The following is a 25,944-nucleotide window of genomic DNA, read 5'->3' as shown; positions in this document are numbered from 1 at the left end:
AGGCAGATTAAACAGTTGTCGTGGAGATCAGCTGCCAATCCATATGAAGTAACTTACAGTAGAATGATTTCCTATGGCTTCTGTTTCTATTAAATGAAGATGATTGAACTCTAGATATTATCAAATGGCAAGGTGTCATGTTATAACATCATCCAAATGTATTTCACTACTACAAGTTGTAAAAGCTTTGCATTTTTTAAAGTTGTCTTCAAACATGGCAAATTCAGATACATATATGATTCTGCAGAACATAGCAGACTACAATGAACCAAAATAATGTCTTAATGTTTAAAGAAGTGTTCCCAACCGTTTTCACTCACAGGCAACCTTAAGCATTTTTTTTTTTACTTACTGCAGATCTCCAATATGGAAAAAAAATGAGAACTTTGTTGTCAAATTTACGGCCGTGTTTTACTTGTTTTTATTATTTTGACAGAAAAATGGATAGGAAAGTTTAGAGGAATATGAGATAAGAGCAAGCAAATAGGACAATCTTAGGTTGACAACTTGGTTGGAGTGAACAAGTTGGGATTAAGGGTCTGTTTCTGTGCTATAAAATCTAACTCTTTATCAGTGATCTTTGCCTTTGCCATGACCACTGACATCTGACAACAAATCCATGGAATACCAGAGGTCCATGGTCCACAGGTAGAAAAATACTGTTAAACAAAAAAAAATATTTGCAGTCAAGATTATAGTACTAGGAAATTGTCTGTATTCTATCCCAATAGGATAATAAATACTTACGATGTTGCAATGTAACATCTGAGAGGTCCATGATCTTCATGGAGGGATGAATGATCTTTAAATGTTTTACACTATAAACATTTTAAAAACTTTTTTGGAGAGGAGGGAGGAGGTGTATTGGGATGGTGGGAGAGGAATGCCTTTATAGTTTAAGTGCTTACCATTGAGAGAATATTAAAATCCATGGGAATTTGCTACCATGGGCAGCTGTGTGGGCTAAGTCGTTGGGAGAGTCAGCGTACAAAGGTTATGGGAAGAAGGCAAGGGAGTGGGGCTGAGTGGGAGATTGAATCAGCTCATGATGGAAAGGTGGAGTGGACTCAATGAGCCAAATGTCCTACTTCTGCTCCTATATCTTATCGACTTATGGTAATAGATCTTTTAATATATTAGCTGCCTTGCTAAAGTGGTGGGAGATTTTGATTGACTCCATAGTCCATTTTGTCTGTAAAAATTCTGCCCACTACAATGACTCTTTGATTCCTATGACCAAACCAATTTTTTCTCCAATTGGATAGATGGCCTCTTATAACATTCGACACAATTTGGGTCCTTATTCAATGCTTTGCCTTTGTCTATCCTACGGCAGAGCCTCAAAAAATTCTATCATGTGCAAAACACGATTTTCCACACACAAACCCAATGTTGGATCTCCTTAATTTCCATGGCTATTCAAATGTTCATGGATTCTATCTCTCAGAATCCTCTCCCCAGAGTCAGGGGGCTCAACAAAGCAATTACCCAGTCTCCATGGAGGTGATGCTCCACTTGCACCTACACCTCCTCCCTCACCACTATTTGGGGCTCCAAACAGTCCTTCCAAGTGAAGGAACATTTCACTTGTGAATCTGCAAGGGTCATCTACTGCAACCGGTACTCCCGTTGTGGTCTCATCTACATCAGGGAGACTGGGAGATCGCTTTGTTGAGCACCTTAGCTTTGTCTGCAGCAGAAATTACAAGCTGTGGTTGTGAATATTGTATTAAATATCATGGTTTAACTATTGGCATGAAGATGCCTCCCACTGACCAATGTGACAGAGTATTTAGAGGTGGCCTGGGATGAATTGCTAGAGTAGCTTGCACACAAACATTTTAAAAACACAGAATTTTTGCAGGACTTTTGCAGAATGTTTTTGCAAAGAGAGCAACAAAGTTGCAGAATACAGCTTGCCTGGGAGAGTATATGATTTTTGCAGGCAGGCAGAGAACAGTTTGGCTCTCAGAGAGGGAGGGAGTGAAACAGAGAGGAAAGGCACAGAAATCAGTTCCAGAGGGACAAGTTGGCAAACTTTGGAAGGCTGCCTGGTCAAAAGAGAAGACTGGGGGTTTGAAAGGTAACCTGAAAAAAAAGAGGATCATCTGGAGAATCCTGAAGGGGGCAAGTTTGGCCAGCAAGACTGATTGGAAAGGAATCAGGTCCAGGGACAAAAGGAATCTCTGTCTGAAAAACAACAAGAACCCTCCTGAGTGGTAACCATTTTCCTGTTAAGCACCAAAGACTGGTGAACTTTGTTAATGCTAACTTCTGTCCATAGAACAAGAATTGCCTGCAACCAGTGGGATTGAACTGTGATCCAAAGAACATTTCTAATCTTAAATATACATTACACACCTGTGGTTAGTATTAGAGGGGGGGTTAAGAAGATTATGTAGGTTAAGTAATAAGTTCAAGTTTAATTCTGTTTTCTTGTTCAAATATCATTAAAAACTCCTTTTGTTTAAAAAGTAACCCTGTGTTGTGGTGCATATCTATTACTGCTGGTTTTTGGGGTCCTCTGGACTCCGTAACACCATCCCATTCCCTTGCTGACATGTCTGTCCATTCTGAGGCCAACAGCAAATTGGAGGAACAACAACTAATCTTCTGACAGGGCACCCTCCAACTGGATAGCATTAACATCAACTTCTATGGCTTTTGTAAAACCACCAACCCCCCCCCCCCGCCCAACCCCCACCTTCTTCTCCCAGCTGTGTCTCTCCCTTCCCTGTCTCCTTTTGCACAGACATGATGAGGGGATACCCTTATCATATCTAATTAACTCCTTTTGTTGGTCTGAATTCCTCCCCCAGCCAGCATTGTCTGAATTCTGAGATTTTCTGACATTTCCCACTTCTAGCTCATTCTGCTTATTTTTTGAATAAGAGTTCAAGCCTAAACCATCTGCAATATACAGCAATATCGGGCAGCACAGTTGGCATAACAGTTAGCGCAATGCCTTTACAGCACCAGCGATGGAGACTGGAGAACAAATCCAGCGCTGTCTGTAAGGAGTTCATACGTTCTCTCCATGTCTGCGTGGGTTTTCCCCGGGGGCTCCAGTTTCCTTCCACCGTTTAAAGCATACCAGAGATTGTAGGTTAATTGGGCGGCATGGACTCATGGGCTGAAAGGGCCTTTTATTTTACTGTATGTCTAAATTTACATATAAATTTAATTATCAGCTTTTTAAAAAAAAATCGACATTGAAAAGACCGGCTGAGTTCCTCCAGAATTTTGGTGTATTTTTAATTAAAAAAAGATATTTGGGATGACAAATGAGGTAATGCAGTAATAGATGCTTGAGCCCAGATACTTGCAAAATAAAAAGGTTTACATAAAATTATGTTAATATTTCTCCCACTGAGGGAATAATGACGATTCATGACCGATTCTTGGGAAAGCAGGAGTTATGCACAAAGAGATTGGATCAAATTGGTTCAAGAGTTTCAAAGAATGAGAAGATTATTTTGAAACATGCAGGATTCAAGCAAAGTGAGATGAACTGCATAATAGGGAGGGTGTGAGGTGGATGGTCCCCTTAATTGGGGGAGAGGTCTACAGATTGTTGTCACTAACTCAGGATAGAGGGCAAAATGTTGAGGACCGAGGAGTGATTTTTTTTTGAGGATAACAAATTTGTAGCATTCTGCAGCACAGAATGCGGTGGAGACCAAGTCACAAACTATAATTAGGAAGGGGAAGAGGCATCAACGAGTATGGAGAGGGCAGGAATATGGGATAGAAATTGACAATTAACTGTTGAATGACAGAGCAGACTCAAGTAGCTCAATGGCCTTTCCCACTCTTATTTCAATTTCTAATACAAATAAAAAATACAACTTAATATTAAACATTGCAAGACAGAGGCAAAAATACAAAGTTAAACAAGAAAAACTCCAGAGGCTGTGATTGTATTTTACAGTGAAAAGAATAATACAAAGTTTGAGTTTTAATTGTGTAAACTAACTTTACAAACTTATAAAAGCTTTTAAATTTGAACTTCTACTTACTTCATCAGAGGCAGAAAGCAGACACTGAACAGCAGCCTGTTTCTTCATTTCCTCAAGACTCAGATCTGAACACTTCTTTTTCCCTTTTCCCCATTTCTTGGATGTTCCTTTCTCCCAACCCAAAAAGATGTCATTTTCCTGTTTCATAAAATCAGAATGGGAGATTTAGTTACAGAAAACCTGCTATTAAAATTACAAGCTGTTCTTGTGAATATTGTATTAAATATCATGGTTTAGCTATTAGGCTTTCCAGAGCAAAGGGATTTCCTATAAATTTGGTAAATATTGAAATGGAACACATATTTTCTGCTCCTTCCAATGATTTGCCAGATATTAAACTGAATACTTCCAATTATGTTCATTCTTATGCTGTTTAGTGATCAATTAATTTCAAGATAACATGGTGCATGCAAATTCAGAGTGGGGAATTTTGTGCACGATACTTTATCATATTGTTCCAGAAACCACAGTTAATGGTCAATCCATAACACCTATGTTTTATTAACAGTGCTGTGGAAGAAATTCCCATATAAAAGATAAACTTTATGTTTGAAAGTGATCATTCACCCACCCCCACCGACTCCTCATCACTTCTTCCCACTTAACCTTTCCCTCCATCCCGAAGCTCCAACCAGCATCCTGCAGACAACCTCAAAATCATGACAAAATTCTGGGTTTTGTAGGATACGTAATGCCATATAACCATATAACCACTTACAGCACAGAACAGGCCAGTTCGGCCCTACTAGTCCATGCCGTAGCAAATCCCCACCCTCCTAGTCCCACTGACCAGCACCCCTATAGTCCCCTCCTATCCATGTAACGATCCAGTCTTTCCTTAAATGTAACCAATGATCCCGCCTCGACCACGTCTGCCGGAAGCTCATTCCACATCCCCACCACCCTCTGCGTAATTTCCCCTCATGTTCCCCTTATAATTTTCCCCCTTCAATCTTAAACCATGTCCTCTAGTTTGAATCTCCCCCTTTCTTAATTGAAAAAGCCTATCCACATTTACTCTGCCTGTCCCTTTTAAAATCTTAAACACCTCTATCAAGACCCCTCTCAATCTTCTACGCTCCAGAGAAAAAAATCCCAGTCTGCACAACCTTTCCCTGTAACTCAATGCAAGGGAAGCTACTGAATTTGACAAAGTTCTGGGTTTTGTAGGATACGTAATGCAAGGGAAGCTACTGAATTTGCAAGTCAGTGTTTATTAGGAAACCAACACAAGGATTAAAAAAAGCTGGTGCTGAAACATACATGGATCCCTTCCAATTCACCTAATGTAGTAACAGGTCTATAGTGGATTCCATCTCACTGGCTCTGCACAAGGCCCTGAAACATCTTGACATCAAAGTTACATATATCAAATGCTCTTTATCAATCACAGGTCAAAATTAAACACCATAATCCTGAAAAATTGATTTTAAAAAAACTCCCAAGACTTGGGACTCAACACCCCACTGTGTAATTGAATCCCAGACCACAATCAGTGAGGATTGGTAAGAACATCTCCTTCACAATCTCTTTCAGTACTGGTGCACCACAGGGCTGCATAGTTAGCTCCCTGCTCTACTCGTTATGCACATATGACTGTGTGGCTCAGTACAACAACAACACCATCTACAAATTCGCTGATGATACCACAGTAGTGGGTTGTATAAAAAAGGGTGACAAGACAGGAGGGCGATTGAAAACTCGGCAGAACAGTGCACCAACAACAACTTCACACCATGTCACCAAAACGAAGGAGATGATTGTTGATTTCAGGAAGGGAAAACCAGAGGTGTGCGATCCAGTGATCACTGGGGGATCGGAGGTAGAGAGGGTGCGCAAATTAAGCTCTTGGAAGTCACCATCTCAAGAGGATCTTTCCTGGATCCAACACACTAATGGCATTGTGAAGAAAGCACATCAGTGTTTTTTCTTCGTCAGAAGTTTTGGCATGATATCAGAAATCCTTGCAAATTTCTACAGATGTATGGTGGCAAGCGTGCTGACCAGCCGCATCATGGTCTGGTATGGGGCCAACAATACCCCTGAGCATAAAGCCCTACAAAAGGTAGAGGACACAGTCCAGAACATCAAAGACAAAACCACCATTGACAACATCTATAGGGAATGCTGCCGCCAGAGAACAGCAGCAACCATCAGCGATCCACACCACCCAGCACACATTCAGTTCTCGCTGCTAACATCAGGAAAGAGGTCGAGGTGCCACAAGACTCATACCACCATGTTCAGGAACAGTTGCTACACCTCTACCAATAGATTCTTCAACAAGAAACTCAATCTAAGACTCATTTAAGAACTCTTACATTTGCACTTTATTTTTTTTTCTGTACTGCAGTTTGTTTAAAGTTTTTATGTTTACATGTATACGTTGAGCAGTATTTTTTTGCACTACAAGTAAGTGGTAATTCTGTCATGCCTGCAGGAAAAAAGGTTGTTTATGATGTCACTCTGAGAATAAATCTGAAATCTATCTATGCAGATGTACTTATAAGTGTTGTCGATGAAAACAATGATTATGAGAGACTACACAGCAAGATTGTCAAAATGAAACTGCATCTTCACATGAAATACCCCCTTCACCAATCTGTGTGAACATACTGTCATGGATAAGATAAAAAATAAAATTGGGAGTTCAAATCTGAGATCTACTCAGTACTATTGACAGCAGCAGAAATGGAATTTTAATCCACCACAATCTCATGGGCAACCTTTTCTGTCATACTACCATAATGATTAAGCCAGGGAACAGCCCTAGTTCAGTGAATACTTTGGAGCAGTGTTAATACACCTAAAAGTTATCTATTTGTGATGGTGCAGCACAGGCCTAGATGCCTGCTAAATGAAGGCATCATCAAAAGAAATATCTGATGAGTCGATAGATCAAATTGAAGCTCAGCAATCAAGAGTGGAAAATTAATCAGGTTGCAATAGGACAAACTTTCAAAAATTTACTCATTTTAACACAGGAAGAGCCTCGAATACAAATGTCAAGGAAAGGTTTATTTTGTCAACCGTCTTCAGTCAGAAGTGCCAAAAGAAGGATTTATTTCAGTATTCTCCCAAGCTTCCCACCAGCAGGTGTCAACAAAAAATGGTTGATAAAACAGGTTCCTTGACCAGACAATCATCCTGAATGAAGAACTCAAAAACCATGCCAGTACAACAGGAAGGCATCAATCTAACATGTATGATTAAGATTAACAACAAAATGCTAGAGGAACTCAAGAGGGTTGAGCAGCATTTGTGGATGGAAAGGAGTTGTCAATGTTTCAGGCTGAAGCCATGCATCAAGACTGAGTATGGAGAATGTAGGTCGCCCGCATAAAGGAAGGGGGGGGGGGAAGGTGAGACAGGACCATTTTAATGCTAGATGGATCAGAAAGAGGTGAGAAGTGAGGCTAGGTGAGGGAGAAGTAGAGGTGGAGTTGATAAACAAAAGCAGAGATTGGTGAAACCCAACAATAGAACCGAGAAAAGGAGGGTTAGATGGAGTGGGAAGGGTGAAAGTGGAGACAGAAGTTTGAGAGTGATGACCAAAGACATAAAGGTGACAAGTACTGGAATCTGATAAATAAGGAAATGGATAATGGGAACTATTTGAGAGAGAGAGAGATGGAATCAAAAGGGGGAGGAGATCTAATGGGTGAGGTATGCGAGTAGAAGATAGATGGAAGCAGGAAGAGAATGAGGATGAAAATGCTGTGAAGGGTGTGGGAAATTCCTGTTTTCATCTCTACCATTAGGTTAAGAGGTATCGGTGCCACGTGACTCACACCACCAGTTTCAGGAATTGCTGCTGCTCCTCCACCAACAGACTCCTCAACAACAAACTCAATCAGGGACTCATTTAAGGGCTCTTAAATTTTGCAATTTATTGATTTTTTTTCTCTCTGTATTGCAGTCAGTTTGCTTACATTTCTTTATTTGTTTACATGTTTACCTTGAGTACAGTTTTTTTGCACTGGCAATAAGTGATAATTTTGCATCACCTGCAGGAAAAAGAGTCTCAGGGTTATCTGTGATGCCATATATGCACTCTGACAATAAATCAGAATCTAAATAAAAATTGAAAAATAGGACAGGGGACAGAGAGAGAAATGTTGTGAGAATAGGATGGGGAGTTGAAATGGCATGCAACCAGTAGTTTGGGATGGCCATTGCAGACAATCCTGCTGTCCTGTCTCCTAATATAAAGTTGGTCTTACCAATGTAAAGGAGGCCACATTAGGAGTAACAAATGCAGTAGACTGGAGGAGGAGCATGTGAATCTTTGCCTCATTGGATGGGCTGTTTAGGTTCCTGGCTGGTTGTGAGGAAGGAGGTGTAGGAACAATTGTTGCATTTCTTCGGTTGCAGTTTCATAACCATCAAGGGTCAGAGAAGTGTTTTAACAAAACTTATCATTGGTCACAGAGTACAAATAAAAGCTACTGAAATAACAATCACAAACTTATCAAGGAAAACCAAATGAAATTGGAAATGGGGTTGAATACTAGAAGCAAATATCCAACTCTCTGACCAAGTCATCCCTCCAAGCATTCCCCTTTTCAGCTTGACACCCATTTTTTTTCCCTGTGATAGGCGAGAAGTAACTTGACATTTTCATTCCTAAATTGAAAGGTCAAGTATCAATGCAAGCTCCTTTTCTTATTGGAAGACCTGACAGAAGCAATTGCTAAAACAAGACAAACAAAACAATCCCTGACAAGACAAACAAAACAATCCCTGACAAGACAAACAAACAATCCCTGACAAGACAAACAAAACAATCCCTGACAGGATGTTTATTACTAAACTTAATGGCTGTAAGGCCAGTTCAATGATAAATAAAGTAGGGATTTAAAACAATACAGATGGTATACACCCAAGGTGTATACTTCAGTTGGGGATGCAATCAAGAAATGTATTAAGAGGAGATTAAATGTCTTGAGGAAGTGAATTTTAAAGCAGAAGGGAGATTTTAAAATTAAATGCTTTAAAGTAAAGTTAAAACATTAAATGCTGTAGATACTTTGCAGTTCAAAAAACACCTCTGAAGAGAGAAAAGTAATATTTTGATTCAATGACCTTCTATCAGAAATGAAACAGTGAAGAAAAAAAGAGATTTAAGATGCAGGATTTATGGGAGAGCAAGGCAGGGTGGAGAGAAAAATAGGAAGGTCTGATATTATGCCCGGTAACACATGTTGTTAGTCCATCTGACAAAGGGTTATGAATGCTATTGATCACTATTGATCTACCTGAAAGAGTATAAACATGGGTAGATGAAGGACGGCAACATGAAAACTACAAAAACTCAGCAGATCAGAGATAATGAGGAGAAAGAAAATCTAAGTTAATGTTAAAGGTGCATGATGTTGCATTAACACAAGAAGATTCTAACACAAACAGGAAGGCTTATTATCCAAAATTGTTGGATTCAATGTTGAGTCCCAAGGGCTACAACATGTCCCAACAGAGGGTGAAGTGTTGTTTCTTGAGATATTAAGGTTCAACAGAATAATGCAGGAATTCAAAGAAAGAAGCCAGAGGGAGAGTGGGTGATAGACAGCAGATAACTGGCATGGTTAACGTAGCAGTTTGCACAACTCTATTACAGCGCAGCAACCTGGGTTTGAATCTGGCGCTGTCTTTAGAGGGTTTGTACGCTCTCCCCGTGTCTGCATGGGATTCCTCCATATGCTCCAGTTTCCTCCCACCCTTCAAAATGTACAGGAGCTGTGGATTAATTGGGTATTTGGTCGGAATGGGCTCATGTTACCGTGCTACTTGTCTAAATTAATTTTTTTTAAAAATCATAATGTATACCTGGAATTCAAGAAAACCTATGATGAAGGTCTTTTTTTATATTTCAAAATGAATTAACACAGAAAGGATAAATGTTATTTTTTTGTTTAATTTGTGCTCTTGCCTTATCGAGATTCATCCTGAATATTAAAAAAAGCAAACTGTGCCAGAGGAAATGTAATTAAGGGAATAATGTTGAGCTGTCAAGATGTACAGAACAGATTGCATCAGGAATTCATAATAGGGATCCCCAGTGGTATTATTTTAGACAGAACAAATGGATTTTAGAACTACAATAGCCATTGGTCACATCTATGTATCAGTTGAAATTAAGAGGGGAACTTGAGTCCGGCAAAGCAAAAAACAGAAGGGTCCATCCACATCTTTTAAATCGAAAAAACAATGGTGAATTAACACATGTATAATTGACACAAATCCTCATGTAATTAAGGTGCACATTCCAGATTTTAATCAAGTTTATTTGTATGTAAACAAACCATGGGAAAGGTGGCATGCTTCGGATCTTGGGCCATTCCTTTATACCTCCATACTTCGCTCTTGCCAACACTCTGATACAAATTAATCTTTGTCTCATCTGTCCACAAGACCTTTTTCCAGAATTCTGTGGACTCTTTTAAATACTTCTTTCCAAACTGTAATCTAGCTCTCGTGTTTCTGTGGCTAATTTAGTGGTTTCTATCTTGAGGTGTGGCCTCTGTATTTCTGTTCATGAAGTCTTCTGCAGACAGAAGTCATTGACATATCCACACCTGCCTCCTGAAAAGTGTTTCTCATCTGTCAGATATGCGTTTAGGGACTTTTTTTCATTACGATGAGAATTTTTCTGTTATTAGCAGTGGAATACCATTCCCCTTGCAATTACTGAGGTCACCAGTCCACTCTTTCTTCTGAATGATGTTCCAAACTGTTGATTTTGTTAATCCTAAAGTTTGGGTGATGTCTCTTACTATTTTATTCTTGTTTTTCAGTGCCACAATAGCTTATTTTTGTTGGCAAAACTCTGGTCCTCCTATCGAAAAATCGCAACTACAGATGCTAAAGGTGATCAAAAGCTTAGAAGCAAGCGTAGATCTCTTATACCAGCAGTAATGAAGCAATTAAACATAAATGAATACTCACAAACACCTGTGAAACCAAATGTCCCAAAGATTATGGTGCCCTGAAATGAGGGGACTATGTATAAAAAGTGCTATAATTTCTATATGGTCAAACCAAAATGTATAGAAATAACTGAATAAAATCTGGAATGTGCACTTTAATTACTTGTGAATTGCTTGATAACAAATTCAAAACTGTGGAGCACAGGGGCAAATAAAGGAAAAAAAGTGTCTTTGTCCCAAACATTATGGAGGGCACTGTAGTTTCCAAATGAACAAGTATATACAGGCAAAAGAAAAGGGTGAAAAATTAGGTTCGAGATTCAATTTATTGTCATGTAATAAAAACAGTGTAATATTACACAGAACCTGCTTTTGTTGGCCGTCAGGCAGACAGAGCCACCATCGGCAGAAATTACCTAAGCGCCTCTTACATTCAGAGTAAGAAAAGCAAATTTTACACAATCACTTTTGTTAAATACATTATCTAGAAAACTGTCTGTGATATGATTCATCAAGTATCACCAATAATTCAATGATACTGACCATTGCGAATGACAGTTATGCTTTAGTCTCTCAAGTTAAATAATATAGTCTTAGACCTAAGCAGCATAAAGTAAGCATTCTGTTTTCTGAGTCTTTAACTCATAGTGGAGAAAATACCTATCGATCTCAGTTTCAAGATTTTTAAAAGCAGCTGTTTTTCACAAAGATTTCCAGATTTCTGCTGCTCTTTTGAATGAAAAAGTTATTACCGATGCTGCAGAAACCATTAAAGGAAACCAACATTAATCCTTTGAACACTGAGCAGAAATTTTTTTTAAAAAAATCAGTCCACAAAATAATGCAATTGTTAACATTTTTGTTCAAGAGATGCCAAAAGACAAAAATAAATGTAGCCAAGGAAATAACTTTTAATAGGGAAATGTTATGACAGTATTTAGAAAATTGGAAGATTATGATGATGAAGCCTTTATGAAGGTCAGCTTCTTAAAAACAGCAGAGGGAAGACAAAAATATATTAGTTGGAGACTTTAATTTCTGGTTGGACCCAAAACCAAATAAATTGGCAAGAACAATAGCGAGGGTGAAAGCAGAAAAAACTACAATTTCATATATGAAAGATCTAAATCTTATCGACGTATGGAGGAAATTAAATCCCAGAGAGAGAAACTACTCTTTTTACTCAAGGGTGCATGACATACATACGAGGATCGACTTATTTTTAATGTCTGCCCAGTTAAAAAGTAGAGTGATTAAAAACAGAATATCTAGAGAGGCTTCTATCAGATCATTCTCCATTACTATTAGCTATACCAATCAATAATGGAAAAACAAGGCATCTCAACACTACATTGCTTAAAAGAATATAAAGGACAGATAGAAATATTTTGTGAAACTAATCTGCGTCTACTAATAATATTTTTCTGAAATGGAACATGCTTAAAGCATATTTAAGGGGACAAATTATTTCCTATACAAAGAATCTTAAGAAGGAATATATGCAAAAGTAAAGAATTTAGAGAAGGATAGAAAAAGAAATCAAAGAACAGGACTACAAGAATAAAGATTACTGGAGAAAAAAAGGTAAGATACAATAAATGCAAACATATAGGACAGAAAAATCTATATTAAGAAATAAACAAAAATACTATGAATTAGGTGAATGGGTGCACAAAGCTTTAGTTTGGCAGATAAAAAGAGGAGTCAGCAAGAATGATAAATGCTAATAAAATAGAAACAGACAATCTAGTATATAAGCAGAAAGAAATTAATAACTCTCTTAGACATTATTACACAAAACTATGCAAATCAGAATTACTAGGAGATTAGAACGAATGGAAGAATTGTTGCTGAATGTTGAACTTCCAAGGCTGGAAGAGAGAAAAAGGATAGAATTAGATACTCCCCTAACAAAGGAAAAATCAAAAAGGCCCAGGGAGAGGATGGATTTCCACTTGAGTTTTGGAGACAATTCAAATAATTATTAATGCCCCTTTTAATGGATGTACTGGACCAAGTTGTGAAAACACAGACCCTCCTGGAGTCATTCTCAACTGCAATTATTACACTATTACCAAAAAAGAAAAGGGACCCATGAAAAACTTCATCATTCAGACCAATATCCTTGTTAAATGCTAATTATAAGAGACCAGCAAAAGCAGTGGCTAATAGGTTAGGACAATACATGCCAAAACTGATATGTACGGACCAAGCAGGATTTGTTAAAGGAAGGCATTCCTTAAATAGTCTATGAAGATTATTTAATATAATACTCATGTCTAAATCTGAATGAATATCCAAGTATTACAGTCTCCTTAGACATAGAAAAAGCATTCAACCATTTGGAATTGCCCTTTTTATTTAAAACACTGGAAAAATTTGGTATAGGAAGAACATTTATAAATTGGATAAATACTTTATACCATAAACCACTAGCTATAATAATAACAAATAACCAAATGTCGGTGGTGTTCCCCTTAGTAGATCAAGCAGACAGGGGTGCCCCCAGACCCTAGCGCTTTTTATTTTAGCGATTGAACAGCTGGCGGAGGTATAAGAAGGGATCCGGATATAAAGTGCTTTGAAGTCGGGCAAGAAGAACACAAAACTAGTCTATTCGCTGATGATGTACCCATCAGAACCAGCTAAATCTTTGGAAAAATTACAAGCAACACTAAAAAAAAATATGGAGGAATATCAGGTTGCAAAATAAATATGGATAAATAAAAGTAAGATAATGCCATTAACAAATTTTGAATATGAAAGATACCAAAAAGGAAGTAAATTTAAATGGAAGACAGATGGAATAAAATATCTTGGAATAGCAACTGACAATTAAGTTATAAAATCTGTACAAATTAAATTATGTTCCTCTTCTTGGGAAGATAGAAGGAGACTGACAGAAATAGAGAAACTTACCTATTACTTTGGTGGGAAGGGTTAACTGTGTCAAAATTAAAGTGATGCCAAGACTGCAATACCTTTTTCACTCACTGCCTATTCCGTAACCTAAAAACTTTTTAAAGCTACTAAACAACCATATTAGACAGTTCCTATGGAATAATAAGGTACCAAGAATTGCACTGGAAAAATTGACATGGGACTACGGGCCAGGAGGACTTAAGACTTCCAGATTAAAAAAAAAATTACCTAGCAGGCTAAATTTCTCGCAGCCTTCTTCACTGAAGATAAACCCCCGCCGTCTTGGGTTCAAATGGAAATGTATTCAATTGAGGAGGGGGAAAGCAAATGATTTTATCTATAAATGGAGTGTCAAATCACTAAAGAAAGAGACAGATAACCCCATTTTAATACATATGATTAGAGCGTGGCAATAAATTAATGAATGTATAGGAAAAAAAGTAGGGATATCAATAAAAGCACCATGGTGTAAAGATGTGTTATTGCATATGAAAATGGGCAAAAGCATATTAAATTTGTGGTATGCATAGGTGTAAGATGTATTGACTGTTACATGGAAGGAACTCATATGTCCTTTGAACAATTAAAACACAAATACAGAGTAGCCAATGAGACCTTCTTTTGTTTTCTCCAGCTTAGATCATACTTAAGAGAAAGATGGGGACCAATGTTGACCCCACCTGGAATTACTGAAACTGAATGAACAGTTTGAATGGGAAATACATCCAAATTTTTAACAAAATTGTACTATGCTCTCCAGAGCAAAACCAGGTTTACAGAGGTCAAGAGAAAGATGGGAGTTGGATTTAGATGTGGTGATTTCAGAAAGATGCTGGTCAGACTGGTGTAAGGCCAGCATGACATCAATTATAAATGCAAGATTATATTTTTTATACCAATTATATCTTGCTCCACAGAAATTGCATAGATCAAAAGCAGAAATATCAGAGATGTGTTTCAGATGCGGGACTGAGACAAGAACGTTTTTTACATGCTACGTGGTTATGCATGAAAGTGAGGCCATTTTGGCAAGATATCACAGAAAAATTAACCAGGATACAGGAATTGCCTTCACAGGTGACCCAGAGTTATATCTATTTGGTAATTTTATGGAAATAAGCAACAAACTGAATAAATATCATTTATAAAAATAGCACTGGCTGAAGCAAAATAATGAATTGTCATCACTCGGAAGTCTGACTCCCCCTCGACTTAATAGCACGATGGACTGCAAAAATGAGCAGCTGTATACCTATGGAAAAAATACCACATACAACTTAAAGAATAAATATGACACTTTTGTAAAGGTCTAGCAGCCATACCTGGACTACATAGGGACCCAGATACAATAAAAAAGGTACAAAAATGGTATAAAAGTAACTATTATATACACAAAAACATATTTCCCCAACTGTACTCTATATACTTTAAATATATGTAAGCTCTGGTGGTAAACTGATCTGTATATATGGAAGGGGGGGGGGGGAGGGAGGGACTGATTTGTTTTTGCTTTTGTTTATTCTATTTGTGATAAAAAGTTTAATATATTGTATATTTAAAATGTTACTATGTATATTTTTTGGAAAAAACGAGCAAAACATTAAAAAAATTTACACCCAAGGAAGTACCTGCAATATTACAAGAATAATATTAGAATAGAGATCAAAATATGAAATCCTACAAGTATTCTAATTTCACAAGGGCAGCACTAAACAATTCATTCACAATTCTGAAACAGATATGATCCTTTATAAAGAATTCTAAAAATTACATACCTGTTCTTGCAAGTCGTAGTCATAACTGTCATGCAGCAGAAGACTAAGGACATAACGAGTGTAGATCATGGCATCGATCCCACATTTCTCCAACTCCTGTCCTAGCCAGGTCTGCACTGGACCCAAAGCTTGAAAGAGAGACATTTCAGGAGTAGTTGCAAGGCCTTGGCAGGAGCTCTAGGATCCCTCAGATGGTGGACATACCGCAACAACTGCACAGGACGGATGCGTGAAGGGAAGGTGTAGACATTCTTGAATCTTGCAGCATTTTCCTGACTGGTATTGAAGAATTATCTGGAGTGGTTTACTCCGGGTGTAATGGGTGACCAACTGTTTGGATTACCATTGATAATGGCTGCAAATAGTCAATAGATGGAAGTTTCACTCCACAGGCATGGCAGATGGTGATATGGGATTTCAAGTAGCAAAACACTCACCATGTGTTTGCACCCTTTTAGACGCCTTTCATGATGCTGTTACTGGAGGACTACTTGTGGTAGAGCCTAAAAGAAATAGGATAAATATTTATTAGTATGTCACTATTAAAAATTTCATATGCTAGACAATAAACAATCTAATAACAATTATGATGCTGTTGTAATTCAAAATTAACTGGCTGCCCGAGATAACAAACTTCTGTGTGCAGTCTTTATCCATCTATTTATTTATTCTACTTTTTTTTATTTTCAAATCAACATGAAGTTACAAAACATACAAAATCAAAGAAACGTTACAGATATATACAATAAAATAGCAAAATCGAACGACGTTCAAAAAGAACAAAGAATAAACCTATTATCACAATTATCAAATTCTGCAATTCCATGCAATCAGGCAGTGCATTATTTTCAACTAATGGTCTTCACTGCAGACGATTAAGTTTGTGCTATTATGAAAGACAATATGGAATCAAAATGTATTTAGACATAATCAGGAATGGAAAATAGAATTTAAGCAATCTTAATTCTTAATGAAAACATCAGAAGTATTAAAAAATGATGTTTTTAAGAATTTAATTCAAATATAGTGGACCTAGTACTTTTAATTTTTTTTAATGCTCTTGATGATATTGACTAATATCTGACAGCACACCACACAAACTGTTACTAATGGGTTCTGAAAATGGATAACCTAATATTGTGGCTCAATTTATCAACTTTGAATTTATTTTGTACATGTTCAAAAATAAATTACAATGCAGAGCATATGACAAAGAAAATGTACAATAGTATTATTAATATTAATACAAAATGTCCATGGCACAACAAGCAGTTATATTGATGGAGTGAGAGCAGTTTCGCAAATGGTGATCCTCAACTTCTAGCCTTTCAAGAAAAGGTTTCGCCAAAAATTTATTACAGCATGTAAAGGCTCACACGTTGGTGTGCATTTGTGGCTCTCCCATTCGCTCTGGACTCATCTCAAAGTTTTGTCCCTTACTCCTTTTCTCTCTCTATTGATCTATGATGTGAAGCAGACATCTCACAATAAAAAAAATCATGGTGCATGGGTATCCTGTTTCAACGTACCTGCACATTGCTGATTTATGGTAGCAGTCCACCAGACCAAACACTCAAAAGGTACTTATCCACACTCTACCCTCACCCCAACTCTATAAAAGACATGGGACTAAACATGATAGGGCTGAGACTTGGCACAAATTAAATATAGCACCGTTAGTGTAGTGGTTAACACAATGCTTTTATAGTGCCAATTACTTTGGTTTGAATCTGGTGCGTCTGTAAGGAGTTTGTATGTTCTCCGCTTATCCCTGTGGGTTTCCAATGGTTCTGATTTCCTCCCACATTCAAAATACATACAGGGTTAGAAAGTTAATTGGCTACGTGGGTACATTTGGGCAGTGTGGGCTCATGGGCTGGAAGGATCTTTCACCATGCTGCAACTTTAAATTGAAATCAGCACACTTTTCACCACATATCCTTCAAATTTTCGCAGGGTTTCTGGTGTCATACCAAACCTGTGCAAACTCCTAAGGAAGTAGTGGCGCTGATACTCTTTCTTTACAGTGCAATTCGTGTATTTCATCCAAGAAATGTCCTCCGAGATTAAAATTTTCACACTCTCCACCTCTGATCGCCCAAAGATCATAGGATTATACACCTCTGGTTTTCCCTTCCTGAAATCAAGAATCAGCTCCTTAGGGTGACAATGAGTGTGAGGTTGTTCTAGTGCAGCATTCAGCCAAGTTTTCAATCTCCCTCCTGTATGCTGACTCATCGCTCCTTTTTATACAACTCACCTCGTGGTATCATCAGCAAATTTGTACATGGTGTTGCTGTCTTACTGAGCCACACAGTCATGGGTTATAAGGGGGCTAAGAATGCAGCCTTGTGGTACTGATGGCGATAGTGGAGGAGATGTTCTTACAAATCCTCAATGATTGTGGTCTGGAGGTGAGGAAGTCTAGGATCCAATTATACAGGTCTTGGAGTTTGACGATCAACTTTGAGGGGATGATGGTGTTAAATGCCACACCGTATTCGATGAAGAGCATCTTGATGTATGCATCTTTACTGTCCAGATGTTCCAGGGCTTTCTGTAGAGCCAGTGAGATGGCATCCACTGTAGACCTGCTGCTATAATAGGCAAATTGGAACTGATTCATGTCCCCGATCAGTCAGGAGCTGACATGGTTCATTCAACACCAGCCTGTCAAAACACTTCATCACTGTTGATGTAAGTGCCACTTATCAACAGTAATTTAGGCAGGTTACCACAATTTTCTTGGGCACCAGTACAACTGACTCCTGTTTGAAACATGTACCACACCCTGACAGAGTGAAATGTTGAAGATATCTCTACATGTTGGTCAGCACAGTTTTTTAATACTTGTCTGGATACTCTTTCAGGACCATATGCTTTCCTCAGATTCACTTTCCTGAAGGCTCCCCACACATCATCCTCAGATACGGACAGGAGAGGATAATCAGGGGCCAAGGTGGTACACAGTGGTGGTTTTCCTTGTTCTTCTGGTCGAATTGGGCATAGAAGGCATTGAGTTAATTTGGGAGTGAAGCTTTGCCATCTCCTATTGAAACAGTTTTGGTTTTATAGGAGATTACTGTCTGTCATTTAGGCCCTGCCACAGTTATCTGGTATACTTTGTTGTTTCCATTTTCGTGTGTAAACTCCACTTTGCCTTGGAGATGGCTTATTGTATGTTGTTGCATTTTCTCCTTCTGTAGTGATGTGGATTTTTGGACAAATGCCTGTGATCGATTCTCAGCAGGTTCTGGATTTCATTGTTCATTCAGGGCCTCTGGTTGGGGAAAAAAAAACCCTGAACGATTTGTCCACAGCTATTTTGATAAAGTCTGTGACAAGCCTGGTGTTCAGATTCTCAGCTGAGTCCACATACACCGACCAATTTGCTGACTCAAGGAAGTCCTGTAACTGTTCTTCAGCCTCCTGCAACCTCCTTCTAGCTGTCATGATCTTCAGAGCCTCTCTTTTTAGGCTCTGTCTGTCTGTATGAAGGCAGAAGGAGCACAGCCAGGTGATCGGACTTGCTAAAATATACCTGTGTAGGAATGGTTGGGGAGCTGAAATGGTAGCCACAGGAGTCCAAGTTTAGACTCAGAGCTTATATGTTCAGTGAAGCAGTCACCCAATGAGTTGTTTCCCTTCTTCATACATCAAATTATTTAGGAGCATCAAATTCTACCATATTAAATTCTACTATATATAAAACAAACCAAAATCTTTCAACATCAATATTGTCCCAGGTTGGGTCCCACTCATCAAATAGAGTCTATAACTAGATAAAATATGGTGGTCTTAACTAATTATTTCTATAAGTTTACCATTATTTCATTTATCATGAAAACTTTAGTTCAATCTGCTGCCTTTGCAGGTAGCTCCAACATATCCTTAATTTCATTAAGCTTGAAGTAACTTAATCATGTGACTTAATCAAGTGTCCTTTAACATTTACATCTCAATACAATACTTCCCTCACAAAATTCTTTTAAATGTGGCATATGCAATCTGTCTTTTCTAAATTCAGATTAACCAGTCAAAAGCTCATAACTTTGTAATATATGTTCATTTTATTCAAATTCTTGTCTCTTGATTACCAAACAACACAAGAAAAAGGAGCAGGAACAATGCAATTTGGATCCACAAATCCCCTCTTCATTGTAATAGTTGATCTTCACCCTTAACGCCATGTTCTTTATATAATTTCCACATCACTTCTTCCCTAAGTATCAAAGATTCAAAGCAATTCTGCCTCGAATGTACTTAAGGTCTGAACATCTAAACCATCTCAAATCAAGTACACAAAAAGTTTTACATTCCTTTAAATTAAGAAGTTTCTAATCTTAGCCCGACAAGCCAATAACTTCCTTCTAGTTTTCCTTGAAGCCTTGCTAAAATTGTTTATTAAACAGGAGTTTCCAGGAAGCTGTAAAGAAGGCACAGAGAAATATAAACTTCTTCAGTACTCAGCCATAATGACACAAGTGACTTGATGCACTGAATGGTTTAATCCTACTCCTACATTTTTAAGGTAGGATGGTTTTAATGAGTGGGCATTGTATTATCATGAAAAAAGTGAGATTATTAACTTTGGTGAGAACAGCAGAAAAACAATTGTTCTTCAACAGAAAGTAAAAGTAGATGTGCATGAGATCAAGCAAGTAAATTTACTGGTAGTGTGACAGATAATGTTATGTTTTAAAGGAGATAAATTATGTTTTTTTTAGTTAGGTCACAAAAATACACAAAAACTTCACAACACAGATCTCATTTAAAATGTCAGAGCAGTGCTCAAGCCAGACCGTCCAAGCTCCAAGTGCCTTTGCAAGAGCTTTGAAGAATGCCTATAGAGACTTCACAAGTAGGTGTTAATTGGACATGCTGTGGAGTAATAGATTATTGTTTTGGAAAACAACAGATGAATGGACGTTCTAAGAGGGTCATGTGCTGCTCTCTGAGTGAAGGGGGGAGGGAAGAGGGAGAGAGAGAGAGAGAGAGAGAGAAGACAGTTCTACAGTAGCAGCTATGGAGTAATGAATTATTGTTTTGGAAAGCAACAGATTTGTCTGAGTGCAGAGTGCTGTTCTAAGAGGGTCATGTGGTTTTCTTTGAGTGAGAGAGAGAGAGAGAGAGAGAGAGAGAGAGAGAGAGAGAGAATTCTGTTCCACAGTTCAGCAGCAGAAGCTAGGACTAGAACATGACAAGCTGGCAAGCTTGTGGAAAAACCCCATTTTGAAGACGGATTGTGAGTTCTAGTCCACCCTGGTGTCAAAGCCCTTGTGGTCCATACAAGAGGAGATGGCTGGCTGTATAAGGTTTCACTTGAAATAAGGGAAACAAAAAAGAATTCTGTGGTGATGTGAAAGAAAGAGGTTATCATCTAGAAAACCCTGATGGGGTAAGTTTCTTCAGCAAGACGCTGAAGTGGCTGATTGGAAGGAATCAGTTTTTGTCCGAGCAACAAATCTCTCTCGAAAACCGACAAGAACCTTCCTGAGCGGTAACCATTTATCTTTCAAGCACCAAAGCCTGGTGAAATTCATAAATGTTAAATTCTGTGCACAGTATAAGAATTGCCAGCAACCAGTGAATTTGGAGGAGTGAGAAGTGAAATTGGACTGTGAATCAAAGAACTTTTCTGAACTTGTATACACATTACATACACGTGCACTTAGAATTAGAAGGGAATTAGGTTACATTAATAGTAATAAGTTAGAGTTTGGTCCTGTTTTTATCTTTAAAGATGATTAAAAGCAACTTTTATTTAAGTAACCATTTGTCTTGGTGAATTCTATTGCTGCTGGGTTTTGGTGTCCTATGGGCCAATAATAGTAGGTTGAATCAGAACAAGCAACTGTGAAGGCAAATGGTGTGTTGTTTTATCTTTGTGCAGGCTGGGTGAAGTATAATAAATAGTAAGAAAGACCTCAGGATTACATTTGTCTTAAACAGGACCTCATTGGAAACAATGTGTGCAGTTTTCATCAATATATCTAAATTCAGTTTTGGGAAGAGAGGATTTCTCTTTGAGGAGAGATCAAGTAAGAATGGACTCTGGTCATTTTATAAAATTTAAAAAATGATCATATTGTCTCCTCTCCGCTGCAGAAACTAAAGTGCAAGTATAACTTGCATTTCTCTCAATCTCAGTTGGATTCTAATTTGTGATTCTGGTTCACAAATAAACCACTTCCATCTTATCCAATTCCAGAGCATTGGTGAATTTATGCATGTACATTTTATGCTGAACATCCATGAAATGATTTTGGTATGCATGAAAGACCAGATAGCAATTTCTCAAGTTTGTAAAGTATGATATTACGTTGATCTGAATGAATGAGCAAACTTTAGTTTGGCCGATTGTCCAAAAGACAGTACTTCCCGAGTAATTTTAAATGTTTTAAATATACAATTTAAACATACCACATGATCACAGATGCTTCCGGCCCATGAGCCAGTGTCACCCAAATACAACTAATTGATCTACAATTGGAGGAAACCCACACAGACACGGGGAGAACGTACAAAGTCCTTACAGACAACGCCAGATTCGAAATTGGGGCGCTGGTACTGTGCTCACCAATATGCAAACCATGCCGTCCATTTTCAAGACAATGGAATAGAATGTTAACTATATTTTATTGATCATACTTTGCAGTCACACAAACTCAAATTTTTTTGACCCACAATGGCGATCTTTTCAGACTTGGAGAACCCCTGAAAAAGTATCTGTTTTTAGGTTTGCAACAAACTATTCCAGAAAATTTTTATATGAATGTCCATCAAGGCTAAATTAGCTGATAATATTTCAAACAAAATTGTAGAAGTGATCTGTGTTGCCCAGGGGTTCAATGTTCATGCCAATTTTGGAAGGATGCAGTACTCGCGAGACATGACAACCATTTTTTTCAAACGAGGGTGAAAAAAATAGCATGCATCAGAAAGCTTGTTCACCATAATCTGTATTTATTGGAACCATCTGAAAGCATGGGGTAGAGACCTTGATGTAACCTGGAAGCAAGGCAAGTTTTAATTCCATTTGATAAATGAGTATCTTTTAGGAAGAGATAATATGAACAATGATCTAGCAGTCATGTTTTCTTCTCTAAAATTGCCTGCTAATGAATAAGTTGGTCTGTCAGTAAATAAAAGGCAAAAATAGTCAACTTAAAATACATACTTGACATGTACAGAGCAGGTTCCAAATTCAGCATGCAGAAAAGCATAGCTTTACTTTATGCCTAATATTTTAAAACTGGATGGTTGTATTCATTGCCTTATGGGATTCTTTGAATTGGGAGGGCACTTATGAAGAGAGCCAATTTTAACAGGATGTTGTTTTAGTTGAAGGTCATCGATACTTCAAAGCAGGATCTTTTGTTCATTTTCCCCCCCTCTCCCCCAATCTAACCATCTTGATTTTATGTAATTGACCATCAATTGGTTAATTTGCTAAATTTTCATACGAGTTGCTTGGCTTTTGCAACTTCCCTATATTTTTCCGGAAATGCATCCTGTTGATTCCTAAATCATCATCTGTTTGAGCAATAGCAAATCTGATGTTGCTTAAACAGTGGTCAGGGTTTCTTTCCTATTTATCTGAGCTACTTCCACTTTTATCACAGTGAAATTGCAACCCTTGCCTCCCATTTTTAAATATAAAGTATAAATTAACATCACAAATTAAATTACTAGTTTAACTCTCAAATGAAAGGAAGAACTGCATGAAAAATGCCAAGTCACATTTGCTGAGCATGTGCAGACATTAAATTATATCTTAATTGTACTCAATGATCCACATTTCTGAAATAACTAATGCAATGATAAATGAGTAGATAACAAAACCCACTGACAAGACAATTTCAGGTTCTCCAATTAAAGAGAATGGGTTTAAGAGAATAGGTAAATGCACTCATTCAAAATAAGTCAGGGTCCTACACAGATTTCTCCTCTGTGATACCGCCAGCAGACAACTGAAAAGCACATCACTTTTAGAGCAACTTCAGTAATTGACCTGCCAAATTGTTACAGTAATATTGTATAAAATCATGCAAGTTGTTCCACCAGGCACCTCATAAAGAGCATCAAAGAAAATGTTTAACATCGTAACATCATGTGACTAGAGTACAATTATTAAACTTTAAAATTTAGAATCAGAATGTATTGTCATCAACAAGTAACGAAATAACAAGCTAAAAGAACTGTATTGGCATCAAGGAAAAAGGACAAACAAATTACATATAACCCAACAGAGATCAATGAAAACTTCAAGGAATTCTATGAACAATTATACCGATCTGAGAACGAAGGGAAAGACGACAAAATAGATGAGTTTTAGCTAAAATTGAACTACCGAAATTGCAATAAGAGGAGCAAAACAAATTGATAAAACCATTTGAAATAGAGGAAATACAAGATAGATTAAAAAAAGCTACCGAACAATAAAACTCCTGGAGAGGATGGACTCCCAATAAAATGCTAGAAAACATTTAAAGAGTTATTAATTCCTCTTCTCCTGGAAGTAATGAACCAGATAGAAGAAACAAAAAATTTGCCAGATTCATGTAAAACAGCAATAATTACAGTAATACCAAATACAGATAAGATCCACCAACACCAGCATCATAGAGACCAATATCTCTACTTAAATCAGATTATAAGATAATAGCTAAACTATTAGCAAACAGATTGGCCGACTGTGTACCAAAAATAGTAAAACTAGATCAAACTGGATTTATTTATTTTTTCTTTGGCTTGGCTTCGCGGACGAAGATTTATGGAGGGGGTAAAAGTCCACGTCAGCTGCAGGCTCGTTTGTGGCTGACAAGTCCGATGCGGGACAGGCAGACACGGTTGCAGCGGCTGCAGGGGAAAATTGGTTGGTTGGAGTTGAGTGTTGGGTTTTTCCTCCTTTGCCTTTTGTCAGTGAGGTGGGCTCTGCGGTCTTCTTCAAAGGAGGTTGCTGCCCGCCAAACTGTGAGGCGCCAAGATGCACGGTTTGAGGCGATATCAGCCCACTGGCGGTGGTCAATGTGGCAGGCACCAAGAGATTTCTTTAGGCAGTCCTTGTACCTTTTCTTTGGTGCACCTCTGTCACGGTGGCCAGTGGAGAGCTCGCCATATAACAGGATCTTGGGAAGGCAATGGTCCTCCATTCTGGAGACGTGACCCACCCAGCGCAGCTGGATCTTCAGCAGCGTGGACTCGATGCTGTTGACCTCTGCCATCTCGAGTACTTCAACGTTAGGGATGAAAGCGCTCCAATGGATGTTGAGGATGGAGCGGAGACAACGCTGGTGGAAGCGTTCTAGAGCCGTAGGTGATGCCGGTAGAGGACCCATGATTTGGAGCCGAACAGGAGTGTGGGTATGACAACGGCTCTGTATACGCTTATCTTTATGAGGTTTTTCAGTTGGTTGTTTTTCCAGACTCTTTTGTGTAGTCTTCCAAAGGCGCTATTTGCCTTGGCGAGTCTGTTGTCTATCTCATTGTCGATCCTTGCATCTGATGAAATGGTGCAGCCGAGATAGGTAAACTGGTTGACCGTTTTGAGTTTTGTGTGCCCGATGGAGATGTGGGGGGGCTGGTAGTCATGGTGGGGAGCTGGCTGATGGAGGACCTCAGTTTTCTTCAGGCTGACTTCCAGGCCAAACACTTTGGCAGTTTCCGCAAAGCAGGACGACAAGCGCTGAAGAGCTGGCTCTGAATGGGCAACTAAAGCGGCATCGTCTGCAAAGCGTAGTTCACGGACAAGTTTCTCTTGTGTCTTGGTGTGAGCTTGCAGGCGCCTCAGATTGAAGAGACTGCCATCCGTGCGTTACCGGATGTAAACAGCGTCTTCATTGTTGGGGTCTTTCATGGCTTGGTTCAGCATCATGCTGAAGAAGATTGAAAAGAGGGTTGGTGCGAGAACACAGCCTTGCTTCACGCCATTGTTAATGGAGAAGGGTTCAGAGAGCTCATTGCTGTATCTGACCCAACCTTGTTGGTTTTCGTGCAGTTGGATAATCATGTTGAGGAACTTTGGGGGACATCCGATGCGCTCTAGTATTTGCCAAAGCCCTTTCCTGCTCACGGTGTCGAAGGCTTTGGTGAGGTCAACAAAGTTGATGTAGAGTCCTTTGTTTTGTTCTCTGCACTTTTCTTGGAGCTGTCTGAGGGCAAAGACCATGTCAGTAGTTCCTCTGTTTGCGCGAAAGCCGCACTGTGATTCTGGGAGAATATTCTCGGAGACACTAGGTATTATTCTATTTAGTAGAATCCTAGCGAAGATTTTGCCTGCAATGGAGAGCAGTGTGATTC

General features: G+C 38.4%; 1 protein-coding gene across 8 annotated transcripts in view; it reads right to left on the bottom strand.

The window, feature by feature from the left end:
• The window catches only part of kiaa0232 (KIAA0232 ortholog), a 125,596-nt gene that overhangs the window by 45,570 nt on the left and 54,082 nt on the right, over window positions 1–25,944 (bottom strand). For all 8 annotated transcript variants that reach the window (XR_011353947.1, XM_069925976.1, XM_069925979.1 and 5 more), the window contains exons 2-3: window positions 15,643–16,145; window positions 4,020–4,157 (exon numbers count right to left, since the gene is read on the bottom strand). Coding sequence is in view for 7 of the 8 variants with exons in the window: in XM_069925976.1 (XP_069782077.1) it covers window positions 4,020–4,157; window positions 15,643–15,786 (282 nt within the window). In the remaining variant the exon portion in view is untranslated. The remainder of the gene's footprint in view (window positions 1–4,019; window positions 4,158–15,642; window positions 16,146–25,944) is intronic.

Source organism: Narcine bancroftii, chromosome 3 (genome assembly GCF_036971445.1).
Source record: "Narcine bancroftii isolate sNarBan1 chromosome 3, sNarBan1.hap1, whole genome shotgun sequence".
Taxonomy (NCBI): Eukaryota; Metazoa; Chordata; class Chondrichthyes; order Torpediniformes; family Narcinidae; genus Narcine; species Narcine bancroftii.
Note: the sequence above shows the minus strand (reverse complement) of the source record. Positions and strands in the feature narration are given on the sequence as shown.